At 47.7% G+C, this 27,150-nt stretch overlaps 1 protein-coding gene and 1 pseudogene across 1 annotated transcript; one reads left to right on the top strand and one right to left on the bottom strand.

The window, feature by feature from the left end:
- Positions 1 to 1,550: 1,550 nt before the first annotated feature.
- LOC123383517 lies at positions 1,551 to 2,362 on the top strand (annotated as a pseudogene).
- A 1,402-nt stretch (positions 2,363 to 3,764) lies between these two features.
- LOC123383456 (cancer/testis antigen 1-like) lies at positions 3,765 to 13,575 on the bottom strand. Its single transcript, XM_045051058.1, has 4 exons — positions 13,427 to 13,575; positions 4,775 to 5,170; positions 4,332 to 4,460; positions 3,765 to 4,082 (listed from the first exon to the last, which is right to left on the bottom strand). Exons 2-4 carry the CDS (start codon positions 5,041 to 5,043, stop codon positions 3,944 to 3,946), a joined length of 537 nt encoding a protein of 178 aa, XP_044906993.1. The 5' UTR covers positions 5,044 to 5,170; positions 13,427 to 13,575; the 3' UTR covers positions 3,765 to 3,943.
- Between the last annotated feature and the right edge of the window lie 13,575 nt (positions 13,576 to 27,150).

Genomic DNA, 27,150 nt, shown 5'->3' with positions numbered 1-27,150 from the left:
ATAGCCCAGGAATGTGTTCTTCAAGGACCTGGGAAACATCTCTTTGGAATGTAAACATCAAGCAAGATTGTGTCCCGATCTTCAGTTTCTGTGGGAGGGTAGAAGCCTAACTTCAGTAGGCACCTTGCTCCAAGTTGCAAAACTAGCTCCTGTCATAAAGATATGAAAAAGCTTATTTTTTCCTTGGATAAAGCCGATTAATTGTATTAGTCTGCTCAAGCTGCTATAGCAAAGTACCTCACACTGGGTGGCTTACACAGCAGAAATTTATTTTCTCACAGTTCTGGATGCTAGAAGTCCATGATCAAGGTGCCAGCAAATTCAGCTTCTGGTGAGAATTTGCTTCCTTGCTTGTAGAGGTCCACCTTCTCCTCTGTCCTCACATGGCCTCTCCTCAGTGCAGGTGAGGAGAGAGCGGGGGAGTAGGGGCGGGGAGGGAGGGAGAGGAAGAGGGGGGGTGTTCTCTGGTGTCTCTCTTATAAGGACACCACTCTTATTGGACCAGAGCCCCATTCTTATGACCTCATTTAAACTTACTTCCTCAAAGGTCCCATCTCCGAATACAGCCACACTGGGGTTTAGGGCTTCAGCATATTAATGTGGGGGAGGGAACACAAACGCACCGTCTGAAACAGCCACGACCTAATACACACGGCCACCCCAGTTCCCAGGGAAATTCAGGATGGACTATGTGCGGGGCCTGGTGGCGTCACGTCCTCTTACTTGAGGTCTACTTATGGTGGATGTTGAGAACACGTGATGAGCTCTACCCGCTTACCTATACAAAAGGGTGAAAGCTCCCTGTCTTTGGAATCTCTTAGCAGATTGCCTGTGGTGCGCATCACATTCTGGTGCAATGCCTACTCAATGAGAAAACTGTTTTGCTTCCACAATTGTGGAGACTTTTTCTGGGTTGGCAGATGATTTGGCTCTATTTTTTTCTCAGCTAGGAAAAATGCCTGAGAAGAGCCCTCTTCATAGTCGAGGGAAGAGGGCAGGGGGAAGAGGGAAACAGGTACCCCCATTGTGCCCTCCATTTCAAAGAGGGCCAAATGAAGATTTCAAGGTACAAAAGGACCTGGGAGCATAGAGAAGCCACTGCAAAGCCAGGATTGGGATTCTTATCAACCTTATGTTCTCCTCAATTCTTTCTAATTTTTTTTAAATGTTTATTTATTTTTGAGAGAGAGAGACAGAGAGACAGAGAGACAGAGCGTGAGCAGGGGAGGGGCAGAGAGGCAGAGGGAGACATAGAATCTGAAGCAGGCTCCAGCCTCTGAGCTGTCAGCACAGAGCCCGACAAGGCGCTGGAACTCACTAACTGTGAGATCGTGACCTGAGCCAAAGTCAGCCGCTTAACAGACTGAGTCACCCAGGCGCCCCATGTTCTCCTCAATTCTTACCTACTTTGCCTGCATTTGCCCATTTCTGCATTTTTCATTAGTCACATGGATGTTCCCTGGAGCCGTAAGAAGGAAAAACACTCTCCCAGTCTCCTGGTGGCTCCACTCAACCGTGCTGAGGTTGGAGGGATAGTGTGGCTAAGACAGTAGGTGCTTGAATCAAACAGACCCGGCCTCTGTCAGCCTCCATTCTTCACCTAGAACCGGTGTAGAGACGACAGTACCCAGCTCACCAGGCTGTCCTGAGAATTACACATGGCGATGTGGGTCGGGAGCATAGCATAGCGCCTGCACACAGAAGATTTTGATTTCATTCTATTTTCCCAGCGTGGTCACCACAATCACAGCAGGCACCAGTGGCAGAATTCTGGCTACCAGAGTGGTTCGCCTAATTGGCAAGTGAGGAATTTCCACCTCAGTGTTGGAGCACGTGGAAGCGTCATGAAGAGTGAAAACTACGCTCTCTCGAGTTATGTCGAATGGCGTGACTATCCCCTGCCTGCTGTGGCCCACATCGACAACGTCCGCCAGCCAGAAGGCCTTGAAAGAGAAGAGGCCTTCCTGCAGCATCCTCTCCACTGATGAAAAAGCTGAATCGTGCCACATTCAGCTCAACGAGAGCTTGGCTGAAACGAACAGGAGCACAAACAAGCAGAAGATGGTTGTAGGCACCACCATGTTCTCCATCAGCCACTGCTCTCGTTCTGATCTGGGAGAAGCACTGCGTGTACGGCCCCATCCCGCAACCTCTGAAGAGGAGTGGGTGGCCAAGCAGACCGAGAGGAGGCTCGACTTGGAAGGCCAGCCCAATCCACAGCTTCTCAGTCAAGCGGGACTACGACAAAAACGAGTGGAAGAAACAGTAGCCCGCCACCCGGCCATCTGAGCCTCGCCTTGTCCTGCAACCTCCACGCAGCTCGGTGTACTTGCTGGGAACTGTTGTGTCGCAGCACCGATGCTAACAGGTGAGCAGTTTACGTGACAAAAAATATTTCCCCCAAACTATGCTACACTGCCTCTCTCTCTGCCTCACTCACCCCGACCGACCAATTGTCCCAGCACTTGTCTTCTCTGATTTGAAACAGGCCAGGAAAGCACAACATTCTTATTCTAGTGTTTCTAAGTTCTTTGCTCATGCAAATTGAGGTTTTTTTTTAATACATGAAATTTATTGTCAAATTGGTTTCCGTGCAACACCCAGTGCTCATCTCAAAAGATGCCCTCTTCGATACCCATCACCTACCCTCCCCTCCCTCCCACCCCCATCAACCCTCAGTTTGTTCTCAGTTTTGAAGAGTCTCTTATGCTTTGGCTCTCTCCCACCCTAACCTCTTTTTTTTTTTCCTTCCCCTCCCCCATGGGTTTCTGTTAAGTTTCTCAGGATCCACCTAAGAGTGAAAACATACGGTATCTGTCTTCCTCTGTATGCCTTATTTCACTTAGCATCACACTCTCCAGTTCCATCCACGTTGCTACAAAGGGCCATATTTCGTTCTTTCTCATTGCCACGTAGTACTCCATTGTGTATACAAACCACAATTTCTTTATCCATTCATCAGTTGATGGACATCTAGGCTCTTTCCATAATTTGGCTATCGTTGAGAGTGCTGCCATAAACATTGGGGTACAAGGGCCCCTATGCATCAGTACTCCTGTATCCCTTGGGTAAATTCCTAGCAGTGTTATTGCTGGGTCATAGGGTAGGTCTATTTTTAATTTTCTGAGGAACCTCCACACTGTTTTCCAGAGTGGCTGCACCCAAACTGAGTTTCTTCTTGTGGCAGAAAACAGATCCAGCCACGACAGGGATGCGGGGAAACCACCATTCTGCTGGTGCCAGAATTCTGGCACATTTTCTGGAGAGCCACTCTGTATGCTAGATCTGCCTCTTGGAATCCATCTTAAGAAAACAGCCATTCACGCAGAGACTTATACACAAGAATCCCACCGAAACATTATGTGTAATAGGAAAAAAGTTGCAAAGAACTGAAGTGCTGAACAAATGCATCATAATACATCTTGTACGTATCCATGCAATAAGATATTTTTGAAGAAGTTTTAGACAGAGGGAAAGCCCAAAAATGTTTCAGGAATTAAAACCTGATGCTAAACTTGAAAAAGCTTACTCCTTGCTATGATTGTTATACATTTAACGTATTCCTACAACCCTAAAGCTACGAGAGTATTCTGAAATCCTGACAGTAGTCAATGTTGAATGACAGGACCCAAGCAATCTTAATTTCCTTTCACTTCGTCAATTGTATCCGATCGCCTTGTACTAGAGTACTAGAACCAGAACCTCCCCTCCAACCTGAGGACACACGGAAGAAAATCTGGGTGCTGAAAAGAAACTCAGATACGGAACATTAACTCAGTTTTATTATCTGTATTCTTTAAGCAGCAACCAAAACAAGTGGGCACAGAGCACCCAAGGGCCAGTACAGGCAAATAACCAAGCCCCAGAAATAAAGTGGCAACTACTGCAAAGGTCATGCCCCTGGGGAAGGGCACATGGCCTTCCACTGGATACTGTCATGGACTCAGCCCCCTTTTCCAGGCCGAGGCCTAGAAAAAATCGCGGGCACCAAGTGCTGCATGGTCTGCACCACCATGAAAAGCTGGTTGAGCAAGGAGGCGGTGGAAATCTGCAGGAGGACAGGGTCTTCAGCAGTTAGTCGGCTAAAAGTAAGGGGAAAAGGAAATCACTTTAGATTTGAGAACTCCTGGCCCTCCTCACTCCAATCTCCCCCCTCAAGGTTACTCCTCCGTGTCTCCCTTAGAGCAACCCCTGAGGCTGCCACAGACCCGGGGCCCCATGTGCCTCCTTAGACCAAGCCCTTGGTGTCTGCACATCTCCAACCGAAGTGTCCGTCGGGCAGAGGTTACCTCAGCTCCCACTGCCTCCCGCCAGCCCCTTCTAGAACTTACATAAACAAGTCACTGCCAATCACTGTGAGCTCCGTGTGAACCGCTTCGTGGTAGCATTCGGCACTCGAGGTCAGGTACTGGTAGGTCAGCTCCGCATCCACGTAACACAGGAAAGGCACCGTGAGGGCACTGGTGGACATTCGGTTAAGGCACATCTGGGTGGACCTCATGGAGGAGGCTTCCTTGCCCATCGGAGGCCCGCCTTCCCCCAGACCGCCCTTAGGGCCACCCAAGACCACCTCGGCCGCCCCTTCAGGAAACGTGCATCACGGCACCCCCAGCTGCTTCCTCCAGCCTCCCTCAGCCCCCCCCCACCACTTCCCTTCTGTGCCCCCGCAAGTCCCCGAAACCTCTCCCGCCCATCCAACGGGGCCCCCACCTGCCTCCCCTCCCAGCTATTCCCCACTGCCCCCCCGACCTCGGGAGCTCCTTGGAAAGGATACAATTCCAACACTTGCTTTTCTGAGGCTTCCCCGGAGGCCGAGGCCGAGGCCGAAGCCTCTCCCCCCTGCCTTGGGGCGGGCGATGCCCCCTCGACCTGGGGAGCTTCCCCAGCCACGGTGCCCGACGTCGCGGTGCCGTCCCGGCCTCCGGGATTTCCGGGGCCACTGGACGAGCCAGCACTACCCGTCGCACCACCGGCGCCGTCGTCCAGGATCTGCGCGCCGTCCGCGCCGTCCGCGCCGTCCGCACCGTCGCCCGGGGCCTGCATGGCCCCCACACCCGCCCGCTCAGAGGCCGCCGCCAAAACGCGCGCCCCACCGACCGCTGAGGCGCTGGGACTGCTTCACGAAGCTCCGCCCCTCCGTGCGCAAGGCTGCTGGGGATGCCCAGGGCGCCTGCGCAGACAGACCTCTGGTGAGGTTTCTGGCATGTGATTGGTTCCCGCCAAGCTGGCCCGGCTGCCCACGGGCCGCCAGGGAGACCCCGTCGGCAGCGCTGGAGAGCCAGGGCTCCCTGACGAAGCCCCGCCCCCAGTACGCGACGCAACTCAGTCTCCCTCGCGCGCCTGTGCAAACAGGCCCCTCTTATTCTGGACGGAGGGTTAGAGTAGGAGCGTGGGGTTGGCGGAAGGTGGAGTGACGCCAGACGAAGGGGGACAGACAAAGGGGCAAATGTGGCGCGGGTAATGCGGTCAAGACGTGGCTGCCTTAGCTTTGTGGGGACGCTGGCCACCATGGTTAGGACTTGGAGAAGTGTGCACTGAGGGAAAGAATCTGCCGGTATCCCTGTGGTCCCTCGGTGCGTCTCAATTGCCCCATCGATACATGGCGGGTGGAGGGTGGCAAGCTGAGGGAAGTTGGATCGTTTTACAAAGTGTCTGCCACTCTCAAACTTTCCCGTTTCTAAGAATAACGGCATTCCTCGCTTGCAAGAGCTATTGATATGTTCTGGATAGAAGTCCCTTATCAAACACATGATTTTAAAATACATTCGCCCATTTTATGGGTTGTCTTCTCACTTTCTTGATTGGTACTGTTTGCAGAACAAAACTTTTAAATTTTGACATAGTCGGTTATCGATGGTTTCTTTGTCACTTACGTTTTTGGCCCCCATTCTATAGGGAGAAAGGCAGATACTCTGTGCAATACACAGTCCCACTGGGCAGTCACCTGTGTCAAAGAGTGGTGACTATGTGCATGCTGAGGTCACGCTCCTAAAAGCGGCTCATTCACTGGGTTCGATGGCTAATTCTATGTATCAGCTTGCCTGGGCATAGGGTACCCTGACAGAACGTTATTTCTGGGTGTGTCTGCAAGGGTACTTCCGGATGGGATGAGCGTTTGAATCTGTGGACTCAGTAAAGTAGACCCCCAATGTTGAGCAGGCATCGTCCAATCCATTGAGAGCCCGAATGAAACAAAAAGTGGAGGAATGAAGGAGGAATTTGGTCTCTCCCCCAGGCCTTTCCTCTGCCTCACTGTTGAGCTGTGACATCACATCTCACCTTGTCCTGCCCCCTGGGACTGGCATTTACACTGCTACCAGCTCCCTTGGTTCTCAGACCTTCAGACTCAGGCTGAATTACACCATCAGCTTTGCCGGGTCTCCCGCTCAGCTTGCAGGCAGCAGGTCATGGGACCACTCAGCTTCCATTCTCATCTATCCTATCTATCTATCTATCTATCTATCTATCTATCATCTATCTATCTATCATCTAATCTGAATGAATGAATTATCTGTTGGTTTGGCTTCTCTGGAAAACCCTGACTAATACAGATTTGGTACCAGGAGTGGTTCTAGAGGAACAGAATTTTAAGGATGGGTTCTCGGAATTGGTTCTGAGGTTTCTGGAATTGGCTCCAATCTGATTAGATTTAAAGATGCTCATGACTGTTTCTGGTAGCAAAGAGAACACTGGTAGCCTATGACATAAGCTGATAGAGATATGCAAAATATATGCACTGGCTACTCCTAATCAACTACTTATAAGAAACAAGGAGCTGGGTGACTCTTCTATGATACTTTTGAACCTCTTTGGAAAACTAACAAATATAATGACATTGGTTGGTAGCTCCTAATGTGGTTTGGGAACGTGGTTAAATGGAAGGATGAGCTCAGAGATTTGAATTCCCAGCTCAAACACCACATCACCGGCCTAGGGGCTTTTATGTGTGCCCTTTAAGAAATCCTAACGTTCTTTAGCCACAGAGCCAAAACTGCTGAAAATTCAAATGCAGAACCTAAGTGCAACTAACTGAACTATAATGCAAGTTGAACTCCCAGACTTGAAGTGTGCCCGCTGTGAAACTGAGGCCATGGATTGGGAAACAATGGGATCCTCTAAGTTGAGATGGAGACTACATGTGGGAAGACACTGCTGAGGCTGGGGGCATTGAGCCCCTAAATTCTTTTTTTAAAATGTTTATTTCGGGGCGCCTGGGTGGCGCAGTCGGTTAAGCGTCCGACGTCAGCCAGGTCACGATCTCGCGGTCCGTGAGTTCGAGCCCCGCGTCAGGCTCTGGGCTGATGGCTCAGAGCCTGGAGCCTGTTTCCGATTCTGTGTCTCCCTCTCTCTCTGCCCCTCCCCCGTTCATGCTCTGTCTTTCTCTGTCCCAAAAATAAAATAAATGTTGAAAAAAATAAAAAATAAAAAAATAAAATGTTTGTTTGTTTATTTATTTATTTATTTATTTATTTATTTATTTTTGGGAGAGAATGACAGAGTGTGAGAGGGGGAGGGGCAGAGAGAGAGGGAGACAGAATCCAAAGCAGGCTCCAGGCCCTGAGCTGTCAGCACGGAGCCTGATGAGGGGCTCAAACCCACGGACTGCGAGATCATGACCTGAGCTGAAGTCGGATGCTTAACCAACTGAGCCACCCAGGTGCCCCATTGAGCCCCTAAATTCTGATGAGTCTTCTTTACCAGTGGAAATGGCCTCCCCACCCCCAGAAGAAGTGGCCTATTTACCCCCAGTGGCAGCAGCCTCCTAGCTCACAGTGGTATGGGCCTCTGCACCCGCCTCTGAGGGGATTAACCACACATTGCCCAAGGAAACCATAATGGCCTCCCCGAGGCAGTTGCCATGCAAGATAATGCTGATTCTCTTCAGGACCTACCCCCACCACCCCTTTTTGCTTCTAGACCTATAAGTAGACTCAAGTCCCAGCAGGCCCCTACAGGCAAGTTACAAAGTGTGACACATGAGGAGGTATGTTCCACTCCAAAAGAATGACTTGACTTTTCTAATTTATACAGACAGAAATCTGGGGAGCATGTGTGGGAATAGATACTGAGGGTGTGGGACGACGGTGGAAGGGACATAAAGTTGGATCGGGCCAAATTTATTGACGTGGGCTCGCTAAGCAGACATCCTTCATTTAATATTGCATCTCCAGGAATTAGAAAGGTCTCTAAAGGTTTGTTTGTTTGGCTGCAACATGGACCTAAAGGCGGCTCACCATGAACAGATTAGAAATGCTGGACCTGCCTCGTTTTAGTATAGAGGAAGGGATCAAAAGGCTCGGGTGGGTTGAAATGTTAGAGTGGATTTGCTCACTCCCCCTGGTAGGGTCTTTCCCCAATACTGTGAGGAGGACTATGGGGCACCTGGGTGGCTCAATTGGTGAAGTGCCCGACTTCACTCAGGTCAAGATCTCACAGTCTGTGAGTTTGAGTCCCGGGTCGGGCTCTGTGCTGACAGCTCGGAGCCTGGAGCCTGCTTCGGATTCTGTGTCTCACTCTCTCTCTCTGCCCCTCACCCACTCACACTGTTTCTCTCTCTCAAAAATAAATAAACATTAAAAAAAGTTTAAAAAAATACTGTGAAGCCTGCATTTGTGAAGGATGCATTAGCATCCTTGCAGAGCTCCTTGATTGCTCTCCTCTGTTGGTCAGACCTCATAGAGGGAGTTGCAGTCACTGAATTGGGAAACCCAAATGCAGTGGGAGTAATCAGGCCCCTCTGTGGCAGGGATCAATGGGTGGCACTTAATCACCAAAGGCAGGGGGTGACTACATTTTCTCTAATGGATGGCAGATGCAAACCAGCAATCAGAATAGCCCGACTCCTGCAGACCCTAGCGTAAGGGCTAATTGAGCATGATGTGACTAGAAGTGGAATAGGAAGCCTACTAAATTAATCTGTATAAGGAAAAACATCTAGGTCAAGTGAACACCAGTCTAGCCTGAATCATTAAAAGCAGAAAGTCATGGCGCCTCACTTAATTTCTATACTTGAACCAGTTTACAGACCCGGAACTGCTTGAAAGAAGGGGAGGCCAGTTTCCCTTGAGGAGGGTCCCTGGCACCCTGCTGAAAATTTATAACTCCTAGTCTTTTTTTCTCCCAGCCTTCCCCAAAGGACCTATGGCCTTTTACTAAGGTAAGAGTACATTGAGAAGTAGTTAATCTTTTCAGGGACTACTGGACACTGGCTCTGAACTGATGCTAATTCCAGGAGACCCAAAACATCACTCTGGCCGACCGGTCAGAGTAGGAGGTGATGGAGGTCAGGTGATCCATGGAGTTTTAACTTAGGTATGATTCACAGTGGGCCCAGTGGGCTCTCAAGCCCATCCTGCGGCTATGTCCCCAGTTCCAGAATGCATAATTGAAATCGACATTCTTTGCCACTACACATGGCTCCTGTGACCTTGGGATGAGGGTCAAGTCGAAGCCACTAAAACTGCTTCTACCTAGGAGAATAGTAAACTGAAAGCAATACCACATTCATGGAGGGATTGCAGAATTTAGTGCTACCATCAAGGACTTGAAAGATGCGGGGGTGTTGATTCCCACCACATCCCCATTCAACTTTCCTATCTGGCCTGTGCAGAAGACAGGTGAATCTTAGAGAATGACAGTACATTATCGTAAACTCAACCAGGTGGTGACTTCAACTCCAGCTGCTGTACCAGATGTGGTTTCATTGCTTGAGCAAATAAGTTATTGCATCTGGCCCCTCTTTTTTTAAAAAAAAAAATTATGTTAATTTATTTTTGAGAGACAGAGAGAGAGAGAGAGAGAGCATGAGCAGGGGAGGGGCAGAGAGAGAGGGAGACACATAATCCGAAGCAGTCATCTGGCCCCTCTCATACCAGAAAAAGAGCCACAACACCTGCTGGGCCTCTTTGGATTTTGGAGGCAACGTAGTCACCATTGGGTATATTACTCCGACGACTCATTTACTGAGTGACCTGAAAAGCTGCTAGTTTTGAGGGCGGCCCAGAACAAAAGAAGGCTCTGCAACCAGCCCAGGTGGCTGTGCAATCTACTCTGCCACGTGATCCAGCTGATCTGATGGTGCTTGAGGTATCGGTGGCAGCTGAGGATGCCGTTTGAAGCCCTTGGCAGGTACCTCTAGGTGAATCACAGCACAGACCTTTAGGATTTTGGAGCAAGGCCGTGCACCATCTGTTTTCCTTTGGAGAAACAGCTCTTGGCCTGCTACTGGGCCTTACTAGAGACTGAACACCTGACAACAAGCCACCAAGTTACCATGCAATTAGAGCTGCCCATCATAAGTTGGCTGTTATCTGGTCCGCCAAGCCATAAAATTGGGCATGGACACCATCAAATGGAAATGGTGTACATGTAACCAGGCTTGAGCAGGTCCTGAAGGCATGAGGAAGTAAAAACATGGCCCAGGGGCACCTGGCTGGCTGAGTCGGAAGAGCATGTGCCTCTTGATCTCAGGGTCGTGAGACTGAGCCTTACACTGGGTGTAGAGATTACTTAAATAAAATAAATAAATAAACTTGAAATTTTTTTTTAAAAAGTGAAAACGTGGCCCAAATGCCCACAGTCTCCACACCTGCTACATGATTTTCTCCCTCCCAGCCTGCACCTATGACCTCATGAGGAGCTCTGTATGATCAGTGGACAGAGGAAGAGAAGACTTGAGCCTGGTTTACAGGTGGTTCTGCATGACCCACAGGTGGACAGGTGTGGCACAACAGCTCCAGTCTAGGACACCCTCTGGGACAGTGGTGAAGGGGAACCCTCCCAATAGGCAGAGATCCCGGCAGTATACCTGGTTGTTCACTGTTCTTGGAAGGAGAAACAGCCAGACATTCGATTATATACCAGCCAGTGGGCCCTGGCCAATGGTTTGGCTGAATGGTGAGGGATTTGGAAGGAGCATCATTGAAGAGCTGGTGACAAAGAAGCTTGGGGAAAAGACATTTCTGAATGGGCAAAAAGCACGAAGGCATCTTTGTCCCATGTGAATGCTCACAAAAGAGCGACTTTAGCAGAGAATTTTTATAATCAAACGGATAGGGTGACCCATCCTATGGATTCCAGTCAGCCTCTTTCCCGAGCCAGTCTTATGTTTGCACAATGGCCTCATGAACAAAGTGGCCATGGTAGCAGGGATGGAGGTGATGCGTGGACTCAGCGACAGGGACTTCAACTCACCGGGCTGCCCTGGCTGTAGCCACTGAGTGTCCAATCTGCCAGCAACAGAGACCGACAGTGAATCCTTGAAATGGCACCGATATTCAGAGTAATCAACCAGCTGCTGGTGGCATGTTGATGACATTGGACCCCTTCCATTGTGGAGAGGGCTGTATTTTGTCCTTATTGGAATACAATTTACTCAGGATATGGGTTTGCCTTCCCTGCACACAATGTTTCTGTCAAAACCACCATCTGTGGACTTGCAGAGTGACTTATCCACCCTCATGGCATTCCACACAACGTTGCTTCTGATAAAGGAACTCACTTCACAGCAAAAGAAGTGAGTCAAAGAAGAAGAAGAAGAAGGAGGAGGAGGAGGAGGAGGAGGACAAGGAGGACGAGGAGGAGGAGAAGAAGGAGGAGGAGGAGGAGAAGGAGGAGGAGGAGGAGGAGGACAAGGAGGACGAGGAGGAGGAGAAGAAGAAGAAGGAGGAGGAGGAGGAGAAGGAGGAGGAGGAGGAGAAGGAGGAGGAGGAGGAGAAGAAGGAGGAGGAGGAGGTGGAGGAGGAGGAGGAGGAGGAGGAGGAGGAGGAGGAGAAGTGTGTCGATGGGCCCATGCCCATAGAATTCACTGGTCTTACCATGTTCCCTACCCTCCTGAAGCAACTGGCTTGATAGAAGAGTGGAATGGCCTTTGGAAGACTCAGTTACAGTGCTAGCTAGGTGGCAATACCTTGCAGGGCTAGAGCAAAGTTTTCCAGAAAGCTGTATATACTCTGAATCAACATCCAGTAAATGGTGCTCTTTCTCCCATAGCCAGGATTCATGGGTCCAGGAATCAAGGGGTGGAAATGGAAGTGGCACCACTCCTTATTACCCCTAGTGATCCACTAGCAATTTTTTTTGGCTTCCTCTTCCCACAACTTTATGCTCTGCTGGCCTAGCAGTCTTAGTTTCAGAGGGAGGGATGCCTCTACCAGGAGACACAATAATGATTCCACTGAACTGAAAGTTAAGACTGTCACTCAGCCACTTTGGGCTCCTCATGCCTGTGAATCAACAGGCAAAGAAGAGGGTTCCTGTCTTGGCTGGGGTGATTGATTCTGACTGCCAAGGGAAATTGGACTGCTACTCCACAAGGAGTGGAGGCAAGGAAGACTGAAGTGCAAGAGATATAAGGGTGTCTCTTGTTATTAAGTCTCTTAGTATTATGTTCTGTGGTTAAGGTCAATGGAAAACTACAACAACCCAATCCAGGCAGGACTACTAATGGCCCAGAGGCTTAAATGAAGGTTGGAATTACCCCACCAGGTAAAAAACAACTGAGATGGTTGCTAAAGGCAAAGAGAATACAAACTGGGCAGTGAAAGAAGGTAGCAACTATAACCATGCTACCAGTTACAGAAACAAGGACTGTAATCATCATGAGTATTTCCTCCTTATGAATACCTGTGTGTGTGTTTGTGTGTGTGTGTGTGTGTGTGTGTGTGTTTCCTTTCCTCTCTTACTCTCTTATCATGTGACATGATATGTATTGATTTTATACCATAGTATTTAAGTTTTGTTACTTTTAAGTTATAGTACTTAAGTTATGGGGTATCAAGGGGACGAGCAAATATCATCACTCAAAGACTTTAACGCCGCTTCTGGGGAAGGGGTAAGCACATTTTGGCTCTATCCAGGATAGTTGTATCATGTTAGTGGGAATTATGACCTTGTTATTGTCTTATTTGAGATTAAGTATGGTTTAAGGATATGTGTATGGGTGTCAAGTTGACACCAACTTGTGATGACCCTTGTGATGTATGATGTGTGACCCATCTTGTGATGGTTAATTTTGTATCACCTTGACTGGCAATGGGGTGCCCAGATTAAATGTTATTTCTGGGCAAATGTTATTTCTGCGGGGGTATTTTCAGATGAGATTAGCATTTGTTTCTTTTTTTAGTATGTAATTTAATGTCAAGTTAGCTGACATATAGAGGATACAGTGTGCTCTTGGCTTCGGGAGTAGATCCCCATGATTGATCCCTTACATACAACACACCCAGTGCCTCATCCCAACAAGTGCCCTCCTCAATGCCCATCACCCATTTCCACTCCCCCCATCAGCCCTCAGTTTGTTCTCTGTCAGATTAGCATTTGAATCGCTGGACTCCATAAAGTAGATTGTCCTCCCCAGTGTGGGTGGGTCTTATCCAATCTGTTGAGAGTCTGAATAGAACAAAAGGCAGAAGGAAGAGTAACTTACCTCTTTTTTTCTGTCTCACTAGAGCTGAGACCTCTCATCACATATTCTCCTGCCCTTAGACTCGGATTTATATCATCAGCTCCCTTGGTTCTCAGGCCTTCAGACTTGAACTGAATCACCCCACTGGCTTTCCTGGGCCTCCAGGATGCAAACAGCAGGTCATAGGACTTCCTCGGCCTCCACAATCATGTGAGACAATTCCTCATACATTGTTTCTATTTCTCTGGAGAACTCTGATTAATACACTAGGACATTTATAAAATGCTGCTGCTGCTGCTGCTGTTGTCTCTGTGACCAAAAAAGATCCTAATCCTCATTTGTAGGGCACCCTTGTGGCACAGCCAAAGGCTTAATTCAACCATGGCCATGGGAGAGGCCTCTGATGATACTAATCTGAGGCTTCTTGGAAACAGAAACATAAATGTGTGCAGGGTGTAAAGGCCTCCACAAAGTATATTCAGTAACCACATGCACACACACACACACACACACACACACACACACGGAAAGTTGCCTGATGGCTGCCACATAGTGAATGGTCTTAAGGCCATTGTTGGCGGAAAGTGGGATGATAATAGGACCTCATTCACTTGGAAGGATTTTAGTTAAAACATACAAAAACCAGGTAGTGATGGACAGTTGGGGAGAACAGAAGAAACCACCGAATACGGTGGGCATGGGGAGGGGCTTGGAAGAAACACCTTCTCTCTGCCATGTGATCCACCACAAATGAACCAAAGAAGATGAGGAAGGATGCAAGTTCACTTTGGGAAGGCTCTCTAAGGGGAGTTGAAGTAACTCCTCCTTATTCTAACAAGATAATTTGGACCTCCCTCACATTTTACTCCTCTCTCCCTGTCCCCGGATGTGGTGGGGTCATGCATTGAGATGTCTGAGTCACCCCAGGACTACCGTTGGGTGGGAGGAGTTTCTTGCTGACTAAACAACGCTGAAGAGTATGGCTCTTCATTGTGCTGGGGAGAGTATGGAGCCCTGTTGGTCAAGCCACTGTTGACTTAGACATGGCAGAGGTGAATGGGAAACCACAAGAACGCAGCACAGATTCAGAACCACCAATTATAAGCATTAACCAGTCAACCAGAAGCAAGAGAGAGAGGATGAATCAGAAGAAACCCTGTCAACCCAACACCAAAGACATTGAAGAGGTCAGATCACACAACCCATGATCCTCCTCTGCTTCCTCATCTACCATGCCCCAAGACTCCTACCTGTCCTTGACTGGCAGCAACCCCTCTTCAGCCAATATGCCTTTTATAAATCTACCCTTCCCATGCACACGCCCCCCCTCATCCACTGCCGTCAAACTAATGTCCTCTCTCATCTTACCAGTTGAACCAAATCATCAAGAGGGTAAAATTAGCCCTTAAACAGAGTTCAAGAAACACAAAGAAAACAAAAAGGGTGAAAATATTAGTCTGTTGCCACAGGGCACATAACAGGAAGAATGCAAATAAGGTAGCCCAAGAACAAGAGAACCTGGACAACTCTGCCTCTGCAAGTAATGTCCCATGCATAGTAGAGTCCAGAAAGCCACAATTGTTCTCTGCATCCCCAGGGGAAGCTCTGCAAAAACAGCCAACCCATAAAGACTAAACATTACACCAAAAGGTACACCAATGGTGACAATTAATAAAAGCAACAAATTTTGAAAATGATGTGTGTATGTATCTTTATGAGTTCTCTGATGGCAGGGAGGTTGGAAGAAAGGGAAAAGGCAGGTTGTAAGGGGATAGGAATGTAAAGCCCAGCGGGCCTAGGGGTCAGTCTGGCAGGTTGACAGTTACATAGTCACTAGGTACAAAGATTGGGTCATGACTGAGCACTGAAGACAGAGTTCCCCCCTTGCTACTTTAACCCACAGGCAAGGATGAAAAAACCTTGGTGTTCCTGTGTGTGTGTTGGGGGGAAAGGGTAAGGAGTGGGGCAGGATGGGAAGGGGGGGGTGACATCAGGGTTTAGATTGCCAGAACCCAGATGGGGAAACTCTGTGTTGTTGTTTGTTTGTTGTTTGTTTGTTTGTTTTTTTGATGTTGGACTACTGACAGTTTTCAAGTCCCACTCCTCCCCCTTCTTCTGCCCCACACCTGGGCAAGCTGATAAGGAATTATGAAACTTGAGCCACACAAGCCCTAGCCCATGTACAGGAACCATCACCCCAACCCCAGCCCCTAACCACCATAAAATCTCAAGCCAGTCTCCTTTCCTGGCTCTCTCAAGCCAGCCTTGGTCCTGCTGGGGAACCAGCCCATCTCTCCCCAGAAAGCCTCATTATGTGAATAATAAACCATTCCTTCCCTATTGGTGCTCATACAGCAGCATCAGATGCAATGTCCAAACCAAATCTGGGATGTGTGGGGGAATCCATATTACTTCTGTGGGGCAACTACAACAAACTCACATACTTCACAGAAGCTTAATTAATGGAATAGATATGGCACTTTACCAAAGATACCATTATTTCAGGAAATAAATATGTCTTCAGTACCTAGTGTGGGTCACATATAGTTGTAGGCCCTGAGCTTATAGTGAAGAATAAGAAGTGAAAAGTTCCTGCCATAGGGAGTTTACATTTTCATGGGTCAGCAGGTGGTTGAAACTGGGGAGAAGGGGGAGTTGCGGGGGGGACAGCTGCTATAGCTGTGGGCTGTGGAGAAATCTCTGAGGAGTTGACATTTGAGTTGAAACCTGAATAGTGAGATGAAGTGGGTAGTGTGGAGATTTCGAGAAAGAGTATTTTAGGAAGAAGGAACAGTAAGTGGCAATATCATGAGGTAAGAACAGGGCAGTGTGTCGAACAACAAAACGGCCACTGTGACTAGAGCACAGTGAGAGGGGCAGAATGGAGACAAATGACTGAAACTTGAGTGGTCATCAAAGATGAGGTTGCATAGGGTTTTGCTAATAAACGTACACTTTATTATGAAGGAGAAAGTTTAAAATAGAGTTACAAAACAAAAAGGAACATTGGTCTGGATTCCGACCCAGCTCTGAAACTTCCAACCTACCTATTGTCTAAAGAAAGTCACTCAATTTATGTGAGCCTGTGTTTCCACATTTGCGAAAAGCAGATAATTTCACCACAGAACTTTTAGGAGAATTAATTTCATTTCTTTTCTTCTTGTTTTTAATGTCTATTTAGTTTTGAGAGGGAGACAGAGAGAGACAGAGAGAGACAGAGTGCGAGCGGGGAAGGGGCAGAGAGAGAGGGAGACACAGAATCCGAAGCAGGCTCCAGGCTCTGAGCTGTCAGCACAGAGCCCGATGCGGGGCTCGAACTCATGAGTGGTGAGATCATGACCTGAGCCGAAGTCGGACGCTTAACTGACTGAGCCACCCAGGTGGTGCCCCTAGGAGAATTAATTTAGATACAGTGACCAGCATATAGTCAGAAGTCAACAAACGATAGCTATGATGGTTATGAATTACCGAGCTCTGAAAAGCTTTTGCCCTGAACACACTTGGGAATGCCCATAGCCAAATCCCATAGCAAATGCCCATAGCACCCCAAATCCCCATCCACTCCCGATCCGGAATCTGCACCCAACCTCCATATCCCACCTGACCCCCACTCTTCACCCAATCTCGCCATCCCCTCCTGACTCCCACTGACACCCCACACCCAATCACCTGGTCCCCTCCTGACCCCCACCCGACACCCGAATTTCCCGGCCAGTCCTGATCCCACCCCGTACCCAAGCCCCATCCCCTCCTGAACCCCAACCCTACACCGGATCTCCCCATCCCCTACTGACCTGGAATCTGCACCCAACCTCTGCGTCCCCTCCTGACCCCCACTCCTGCCAAGCACCCGATCACTTTGTTCCCTCTTGTCCCCCACCGCCACCCTGCACCTGACTTCCCCGTCCCTTCCTGACTACTACCCTGACCCCGATCTCCCTCTCACCTCCTCACCTCCCCATCAAATCCTGACCCCCACCCTTACCTGGCACCTGATCTCCACCTGACTCCTCCTCACACCCACCCCTCCACCCACCTTGCTGGACCCTTGTGATTTCACCCCACACCTGATATTCCTGTGTCTTCCTGACCCCCACCCCCACCCCCCAGCCAACCTCCCCGATTCTCCTGACCCCCACTGCCCACTCAAACTCCCTGCCCCACCTGGCCCCCACCCCACACCCAATCTCACATCCCCGCCTGACCCCCACCACCACCCCACACCTGATCACCTCGTCCCCTCCTGACCCCCAACCCCATACTGCACCCGATTTCCCCGTCCCCTCCTGACACCCACCCCGCACCAGATCCTTGTCTTCTCTGACCCCCACCTGACAACTGAATTTCCTGGAGCCTCCTGATCCCACCCTGCACCCAGCCTCCCATGCCCTCCTGACCCTCACCTCGTACCCAACCTCCCTGTCCCTTCCTGACCCCCACTCCTCACCTGACCTCCCCGTCCACTCCTGACCCCCATCCCTATTGAGCACCCGACCTCCCTGACTCCTCCTGACCCCCACCCTCAACCCAATTTAAAGAGAGAGATTAAATAATCCAGGATTATGAGGGAAAATTAGAGAACTAAGTGATGCAATCAAATGGAACAATATCTGTATCATGGGAATTCCAGAAGAAGAAGAGAGAGAAAGGGGTTGAAGGTGTACTTGAACAAATCATAGCTGAGAACGTCCCTGATCCGGGGACAGAAACAGGCATTGAATTCTAAGAGGCACAGAGAACTCCCTTCAGACATTACTTGAATCGATCTTCTGCATGACATATCACAGTGAAACTGGTAAAATACAAGGATAAAGAGAGAATTATGAAAGCAGCTAGGGGTAAACGGACCCTAACATACAAAGGTAGACACGTAAGGGTAGTAGAAGACCTAGCTACTGAAACTTGGCAGGCCAGAAAGGAATGGCAAGAAATCTTCAATATGATGAACAGGAAAAATATACATCCAAGAATCCTTTATTCAGCAAGCCCGTCATTCAGAATAGAAGGAGAGATCAAGGTTTTTCCAAACAAACAAAAACTGAAGGAATTCATCACTAGTAAACCAGCCCTACAAGAGATCCTAAGGGGGATTCTGTGAGTAAAATGTTACAAGGACCACAAAGTACCAGAGACATCAATACAAGCATGAAACCTACAGATATCACAATGACTCTAAACCCATATCTTTCAATAATAACACTGAATGTAATGTAATGTAATTGGACTAAATCTTCCAATCAAAAGACATAGGGTATCAGAATGGATAAAAAACCAAGACCCATCTATTTTTTGTCTACAAGAGACTCATTTTAGACCTGAGGACACCTTCAGATTGAAAGTGAGGGAATGGAGAACTATTTATCATGCCACTGGAAGTCAAAATAAAGCTGGAGTAGCCATACTTATATCAGACAAACTAGACTTTAAATTAAAGGCTGTAACAAGAGATAAAGAAGGGCATTATATAATAATTATAGGGTCTATCCATCAGGAAGAGCTAACAATTACAATGTCTATGCACCAAATTCGGTAGCACACAAATATATAAAACAATTAATCACAAACATAAGCAACCTTATTGATAAGAATGTGGTAATTGCAGAGGACTTTAATACTCCACTTACAACAAAGGATAGATCATCTAGACAGAGAATCAGTAAAGAAACAATGGCCCTGAGTGATACATTGGACCAGATGGACTTGACAGTTATATTTAGAACCCTACATCCCAAAGAAGCAGATTATACTTTCTTCTAGAGTGCATATGGAACATTCTCCAAGATAGATCACATACTGGGTCACAAAACAGCCTTCAATAAATACAAAAGAATTGAGATCATACCATGCACACTTTCAGACCACAATGCTATGAAACTTGAAATCAACCACAGGAAAAAGTCTGGAAAACCTCCAAAAGCATGGAGGTTAAAGAACATCCTGCTAAAGAATGAATGGTACAACCAAGCAATTAGAGAAGAAATTAAAAAATATAAGGAAACAAATGAAAATGAAAATACAGCAATCAAAACGCTTTGGGATGCAGCAAAGTCGGTCATGAGAGTAAAATACATTGCAATCCAAGCCTATCTCAAGAAACAAGAAAAATCCCAAATACAAAATCTAACAGCACACCCAACGGAACTAGAGGCAGAACAGCAAAGTCACCCAAAACCCAGCAGAAGAAGTGAAATAGTAAAGATCAGAGCAGAAATAAACAATATAGAATAAAAAAAAAAAACACAACCAGTAGAGCAGATCAATGAAACCAAGAATTGGTTTTTTGAAAAAATAAACAAAATTGATAAACCTCTAGCCAGGCTTCTCAAAAAGAGAGAGAGGACCCAAATAGATAAAATCATGAATGAAAATGGAATTATTACAACCAATCCCTCAGAAATACAAGCAATTATCAGGGAATACTATGAAAAATTATATGCCAACAAACTGGACAACCTGGAAGAAATGGACAAATTCCTAAACTCCCACACTCTTCCAAAACTCAAACAGGAAGAAATAGAAACTTTTAACAGACCCATAACCAGTGAAGAAATTGAATCAGTTATCAAAAATCTCCCAACAAATAAGAGTCCAGGACCAGATGGCTTCCCTGGGGAATTCTACCAGACATTTAAAGCAGAGACAATACCTATCCTTCTCAAGTTGTTCCAAAAAATAGAAAGGGAAGGAAAACTTCCAGGCTCATTCTATGAAGCCAAAATTACTTTGATTCCTAAATCAGACAGAGACCCAGCAAAAAAAGGGAACTAGAGGTCAATATGTCTGATGAATATGGATGCAAAAATTCTCAACAAGATACTAGCAAATTGAATTCAACAGCATATAAAAAAGAATTATTCACCATGATCAAGTGGGATTAATTCCGGGCTGGTTCAATATTCACAAATCAATCAATGTGATACATCACATTAATAAAAGAAAAGATAAGAACCATATGATTCTGTCAATCGATGCAGAAAAAGCATTTGAGAAAATTCAGCATCCTTTCTTAAGAAAAACCCTCGAGAAAGTCGGTATAGAAGCAACATACTTAAACATCATAAAAGCCATTTATGAAAAGCCCACAGCTAATATCATCCTCAATGGGGAAAACCTGACAGCTTTCCCCCTGATATCAGGAACACAACAGGGATTTCCACTCTCACCGCTGTTGTTTAACATAGTGTTGGAAGTCCTAGCATCAGCAATCAGACAACAAAATGAAATCAAAGGCATCAAAATTGGCAAAGATGAAGTCAAACTTTCACTTTTTGCAGATGACATGATACTCTACATAGAAAACCTGACAGACTCCAGCAACAGTCTGCTAGAACTGATACATGAATTCAGCAAAGTCGCAGGGTACAAAATGAATGTACAGAAATCGGTTGCATTTTTATACACCAATAATGAAGCAACAGAAAGAGAAATAAAGAAACTGATCCCATTCACAATTGCACCAAGAATCATAAAATACCTAGGAATAAACCTAACCAAAGATGTAAAATACTGTATGCTGAAAACTATAGAAAGCTTATGAAGGAAATGGAAGAAGAAACAAAGAAATGGAAAAACATTCAATGCTCATGATTGAAAGAATAAATATTGTTAAAATGTCAACACTGCCCAAAGAAATCTACATATTCAATGCAATCCCAATCAAAATTGCACCAGCATTCTTCTCGAAGCTAGAAGAAACAATGCTAAAATTTGCCTGGAATCACAAAAGACCCCGAATAGCCAAAGTAATCTTGAAGGAGAAGACCAAAGTGGGAGGCATCACAATCCCAGACTTTAGTCTCTACTACAAAGCTGTAATCATCAAGACAGTATGGTATTGGCACGAAAACAGACACATAGACCAATGGAATGGAATAGAGACCCCAGAATTGGACCCAAAAATGTATGGCCAACTAACCTTTGACAAAGCAGGAAAGAGTATCCAATGGAAAAAAGACAGTCTCTTGAACAAATGGTGCTGGGAGAACTGGACAGCAACATGCAGGGGTGGGAGGTGGTTAGCTCCCTCTGAATAGCTTGTGTCTTGGAACCTCGCTAAACAGGAGTGCTAGCCTCACGAGGGTTCCCTCGGAGTTTCTACATGCATGGTCGTGATCTCTGCAAGCAAACACGGTTTTGGTTCCTTCCTTTCCGGCCTTGCCGGGGCTACGGGGGCGGGGGGAGGGAACAGGCTGACACTGGACAGATGGGAAGCAAGAGCAGGAAGGCACATGGCAGAGAACCAAATCCTGGATCCAGCCACGCCTGAAGACAGAACTACCCGCCCCCCGCCCCCGCCACGATCGTTCAGTTACACACATCCAGAAACTCTCCCTTTGGTTAAGCCAACATGAATCCTTTTTTTCTTTCTTTCTTTCTTTCTTTCTTTCTTTTGAATGCTTTTATTTATTTTTGAGAGTAAGACAGAGACAGCGTGAGCGGGGAAGGGGCAGAGAGACAGAGAGGGAGACACAGAATCTGAGGCAGACTGCAGGCTCTGAGCTGTCAGCACAGAACTCGATGCAGGGCTCAAACCCACGAACTGTGAGAGCGTGACCTGAGCTGAAGTCAGACCCTCAACTGACTGAGCCACCCAGGTGCCCCTGATGTGAATACTTTTTATTGCTGGAAGCTGAGGTCAAAGAGATTTTTTTTCCTGCTTTATCCTCTACAGTTTTAATGGTTTCCTGTCTCACATTCAGGTCCTTTATCCATTTTGAGTTTATTTTTGTGTATGGTGTAAGAAGGTGGTCTAGTTTCATTCTTTTTTCCAAGTAGCCCATGAAACACAGTTCCAGCTGGGGTATAAAACCTCAGGTGTATAGGCACATAAACCATTTTCATTACACATGTATTTGTCATTGAGTTGGTATTCCCATTCCTAATCTAAGCTTCCTCATGGTATCTCAAGAGTCCTTTAGCCCTGTATGACAAGTGCCTCCTTTTTCATATGACAGATGCCTCTGGGCCAATACCTATAACCACACATATGTCAAACAGCATTGACATTGGTTGTTTTGGGTTAGTAATTTGTGTCCAGCTGACCAAGGCTCCCCACTCTTGGTAGGATTGGACTTCTAACCAATCTTCACTGGGGGAGTATTGTGGGTCAAAGCAAGTGTATTGACTCTCCCTTTGGCAGATAGAATAGGTAGTCTTGTTGTATCTGCAGGGCCCGAGGATCTTTCCCTGGCATGAGTAGTGGGTATGGTATAGTAAGGTCCACGTGACTCCCTGGCCTGCCTTGGTTATGTGAATATATGGGTCACATGATGAGGATCTAGGTCTACAGAACAGGTCCAGATTAGAAGCAACCAATACCAACAAAGCATCCTATCCGCAAAGGGAAGGTGAGTGCTAAAAGAGACCTCTCACTACACTCTCAGCTGGCCAGGGTGGCCTCAGTCAATCCTATGGTGAAGAGTAGAGCAAGAATCACAATGACAATGAGACACAAGGGGTGACACTACATCACAATAAGGAAACAGATATAAAAAAATAAGGCCAGTCTTTTGTTTCACCGAACCGTCGACTCTTCAAGCTTCTGCCTTGCATAGATTAGTCAGCTTCCAGAGTGACTAAAGCAGGGGTTCAGTCCCCTGGAGCCTCTGGAGTTGCAGATTGCTTCTTCCATATGGTCAGGTTGTATGGCAGTGATGGATTGGGAATGCACTCCCAGTTTCGAGATGCCGGCTTCACTCTGCTGTGGTGAATCCAGGGACACACTTCGGCAACCTTTACTGTAGTAGGGGTGAACAAAGTGACAGTGAACGGTCCCTTCCAGATGGGTTCTATGGGTTGGACATTCAACTCCTTCACCCATACAGCATCTCCTGGTTTAAAGGTGTGAGTGTCTGTGGTCAGACTCACGGGTAATCGCTCCCTAACCCAGTGGTGTAAGGTGGTTAGGGTAAAGCCAAGGGCTCGCATTTGTTGCCTTAGGGTTAGATTGCCTTGATAATGGTGGGGAGGGCACCCATAAAGGATTTCATAAGGGGAGAATCCCGTGTGCTGAGTGGGGCTACACCTGATTCTTAACAAGGCAATCGGCAACACCTGGTCCCAGTGTAGGTGGGTTTCCTGACATAGTTTACTTAATTGCAGCTTCAGAGTTCGGTTCATTCTGTTCCACCTTCTTGGAGCTCTGGGGTCGGTATGCTGTCTGTAACTTCCAGATGATCTTTAACCTATTTGCCACCAGCCGCACCACCTCAGGCATGAATGCCGGCCCATTATCTGATCCCATAGTGATAGGGATCCCAAATCGAGAAATGATTTTTTTTAGAAGAAGTTGGGCCCCTTCATGTGCCTTTCCTGTGCAAGTAGGGAAGGCTTCCACCCAGTCTGAGAAAGTGCGCACAAAGATCAACAGATATTTACAGCCTCAGACCCGGGGAAGCTCAGTGAAGTCCACCATATTTTCAAATGGGGCTCCCCCGACACTCTGCACCCCTGGGTGGCATTGGGTCCCTAATGTGGGTTATTCCAGGCACAAATTTCACATTGCTCGCATACTGCTTGGGCTATCCTGGAGAGCCGAGGGATGTAGAAATGTCAGCTTAATGTAGTCTCGAGAGCTGCCCAGCCAATACAAGTTTCCTGATGGAACTGCTTGACAAAAGCTGGAGCCAGGGCCTCAGGAATTGTTACTCAGCCATCTTCAAATTTGCACCATCTCCCTGGGAGGTAGCTTCCATTTTCAGTCTTAAACCAGCTACGCTCATGTTATGAGTAATTAGGGTCTCATTGTGCCAGTGGGTTAGGGAACAGTGTGGCAGCAAAAGCCGCTGATTCCACTGTTCCTTTGGAGGCTGCAAGCTTTGCCTCTTGATCTGCCTTATGGTTTCCCTGTGCAGCCGTGGTGTCTCCCCTTTGATGTCCCCAACAATGCATGACTGCCACTCATTTAGGGGCCCACACAGCGTGTAAGAGTTCAAGGATTTCCTTACCATATTTTATGTCCTTCCCTCCTGAGTTTATTAGACCCTTCTCTTTGTATAAAGCCCTATGTACATGGAGGGTGGTGAAGGCATACTTAGAGTCTGTGTATATATTAACACGTATCCTTGTCGCCAGTGGGAGGGCTCGGGTTAGCGTGATGAGCTCTGCCTTCTGTGCTGAAGTCCCCTTTGGCAGGTGTTTGGGCTCAATGACAGAATTCAGGGTCACCATGAAGTAACCTGCAAGACACTCTCCCTCTTTCACAAAACTGCTACCGTCAGTGAAATACTCAGAGTTGGGGTCCTTGAGTGGCTAGTCCCTTAAGTCTGGTTGGCTAGAGAACACCTCATCCATGACTTCAATGCAGTCATGGTCTGGCTGGCCTGGCCTGACAGGCAGTAAGGTTACAGGTTTTAGGGTCCACACTACTTCTAGGTGAATGCACAGGTTCTCACATGGCATTCCCTGATATCTGACCATATGGGCATTGGTTAGCCAGTATTGTCCCTTGTGCTCCATTAATGTCAATACTTAATGTGGCACTCAGACTGTCAATACTTGTCCCACAGTTAACTCGTCAGCCTCTGACACTAAGAGGACTGTGGCTGCAAGTGCCTGTAGGCAGGGCGGCCAGCCTTGGGCAACAGAGTCAAGCTGCTTGGAGAGATATGTCACTGGGTAATGCCATGAACCCAACATCTGGGTTAGGACGCCCACTGTGATTCCAGTATGTTCATGAATGTACAAGAAGAAGGACCTGGACATGTCTGGGAGCCCCAGACCAGGTGCATTGGCGAGGGCCCATTTGATCTCTTCAAAGGGCCTTTGCTGTACTTGCTCCCATAACAGATGCTCCCACTCTCCCCATTTGTGGCCTCATAAAGGGGTTTTGCCAAGACAGAGAAGTTAGGTATCCAGATTCTACAGAAACTTGAGGCCCTGAGAAAGTCCCAAACCTGACGTCAAGTCAGTGGGACCCAGGTAGAACAAACGGCCTGTTTTCTCTCCAGGCCAAGTTGGCACTGTCCCTGGAAGAGGTGAAAGCCAAGGTACTTGACTTTCTTTTGACAGATTTGGGCCTTTTTCCTTGAGACCTTATAGCCAGTTTCCCATAGGAGGGTAAGGAGCTGCTGGGTTCCTTCCATGCAGTCCTCCCAAGACCTTCCAGCTGCAGTAAGTCATCTATGTGCTGAAGCAGGACACAGCCATGTTGATCCGCTGGGAAGGCTCTTAGTTCTGAGGCTAATGCAATGCCAAAAATGTTGGGGAGTTTTTGAAACCCTGAGGCAATCTGGTCCAAGTCAACTGGCCTTCATCACCATTTTCAGGATTCTCCCACTGGAAGGCAAAGATTCGTTGACTCTGGGGGCCAGGTGGATGCAGAAGAAAGCATCCTTGAGGTCCGGGCATGGGAAGAAGGTAGCTTCTATGGGGATAAGACCCAAGAGAGGGTATAGGCTCAGGACAACCCAGGTGCAGGGTGACAGCAGCCTGGTTTACTGTGCACAGGTCTTGGACTGGCCGATAGTCATCAGAGCCTGGCTTCTGGACTGGTAGGATAGGCATGTTCCAAGATGACCGATAGGGTAAGAGGATCCCATATTTTAGAAGTCTCTCCAGGTGATTCTGTATCCCCATATTTGCCTTGTGAGGGATGAAATACTGTCTTTGGCAGATGGGATCTGCCCCTGGCTTTTGTTCTACAATTACTGGAAGTATGTTCCAGGCCACTCCTGGTGGGTTGTCCTCAGCCCACACCCCCGGTACTCTGAAGGGCAGCTCAGGTCCCTGTTGTGGCTCCTCCATGATACTGTAGAGGCACCATTATTCCCCCTGGGGAATGATCTTTGCTTTGGGTCTCCGTAGGGTCAGGGCAGCTTGTCTCTGAGAGTTGAAAGTTATCTGGGCCAGCAGCTTTCCTGATGGGTCACAGCCCATTAAAGCCATGGGGCAGTCAGGGAGGTACAGGAATTCATGGATGACTTCATGGCCACCTAAATTGCATCACCAAGGCAGCATGTCCAATTGCCTGTGGCCCCCACAATAGTGGCTTATCTCTGTGAGGGGGGCCCACAGTTCCAGTCGCCTCCGAGTGTTCTGTCCCAGTATCTACCATGAAGTCAATGGATCATCCTCCCACATTCATTTGGACCACAGGCTCTTGGGGACCTAACAAAGTAGATCCCTGTCTGTCCTAGTCCTCCTCATAGTCCTCCATGGCAGCCAGCCCCACAAAATCGTCTTCAGGGGCCCCATGAGGCTGAGATACTGGTTGGTACCGGCCCTGGACCACATGGCCTCTTTCCTTCTGCTTAGGGCCCTGCTGAGAATTACCCAGCTGCAGGGGACACTCATGTTTCCAGTGGCCCTCCTGACGACAATGAGCACACTAGTTCCATCCTAACTTTGGTCCTAGGTGAGATGATCCTCCCCACTGTTCCCCTTTTTGGCCCCAGCCCCATCCCTGCAGGGCCCATTTCCAGGAGCATTCTGACCACTCCATCAAGGCAGCAGCTAACAAGTCTGCCTTTTTCTGCATCTTCCGACATTCCTCCCTCTGTGCTGCCTGGTCACAGTTGACAAACATCTGAGTTGCTACTTGCAGCAGCTGACTGGAATTTGTGCTGGCGAAACCCTGTAGCTTTTGCAGCTTGTGCCAGATGTCCCCTTGGGCCTGACGTATGAAAGCCGCATTGACCATTGCTGGTTAATGGATGCCTCTGAATCAAAAGGAGTGTAGAGACGAAATGCCTCGCATAGTCTCTCATAGAACTGGCCCAGGCCCTCCTTGGGTCCCTGGAACACTT

This window comes from Felis catus, chromosome X (assembly GCF_018350175.1).
Source record: "Felis catus isolate Fca126 chromosome X, F.catus_Fca126_mat1.0, whole genome shotgun sequence".
Taxonomy (NCBI): Eukaryota; Metazoa; Chordata; class Mammalia; order Carnivora; family Felidae; genus Felis; species Felis catus.
This window is presented reverse-complemented; position numbering and strand designations above follow the sequence as displayed.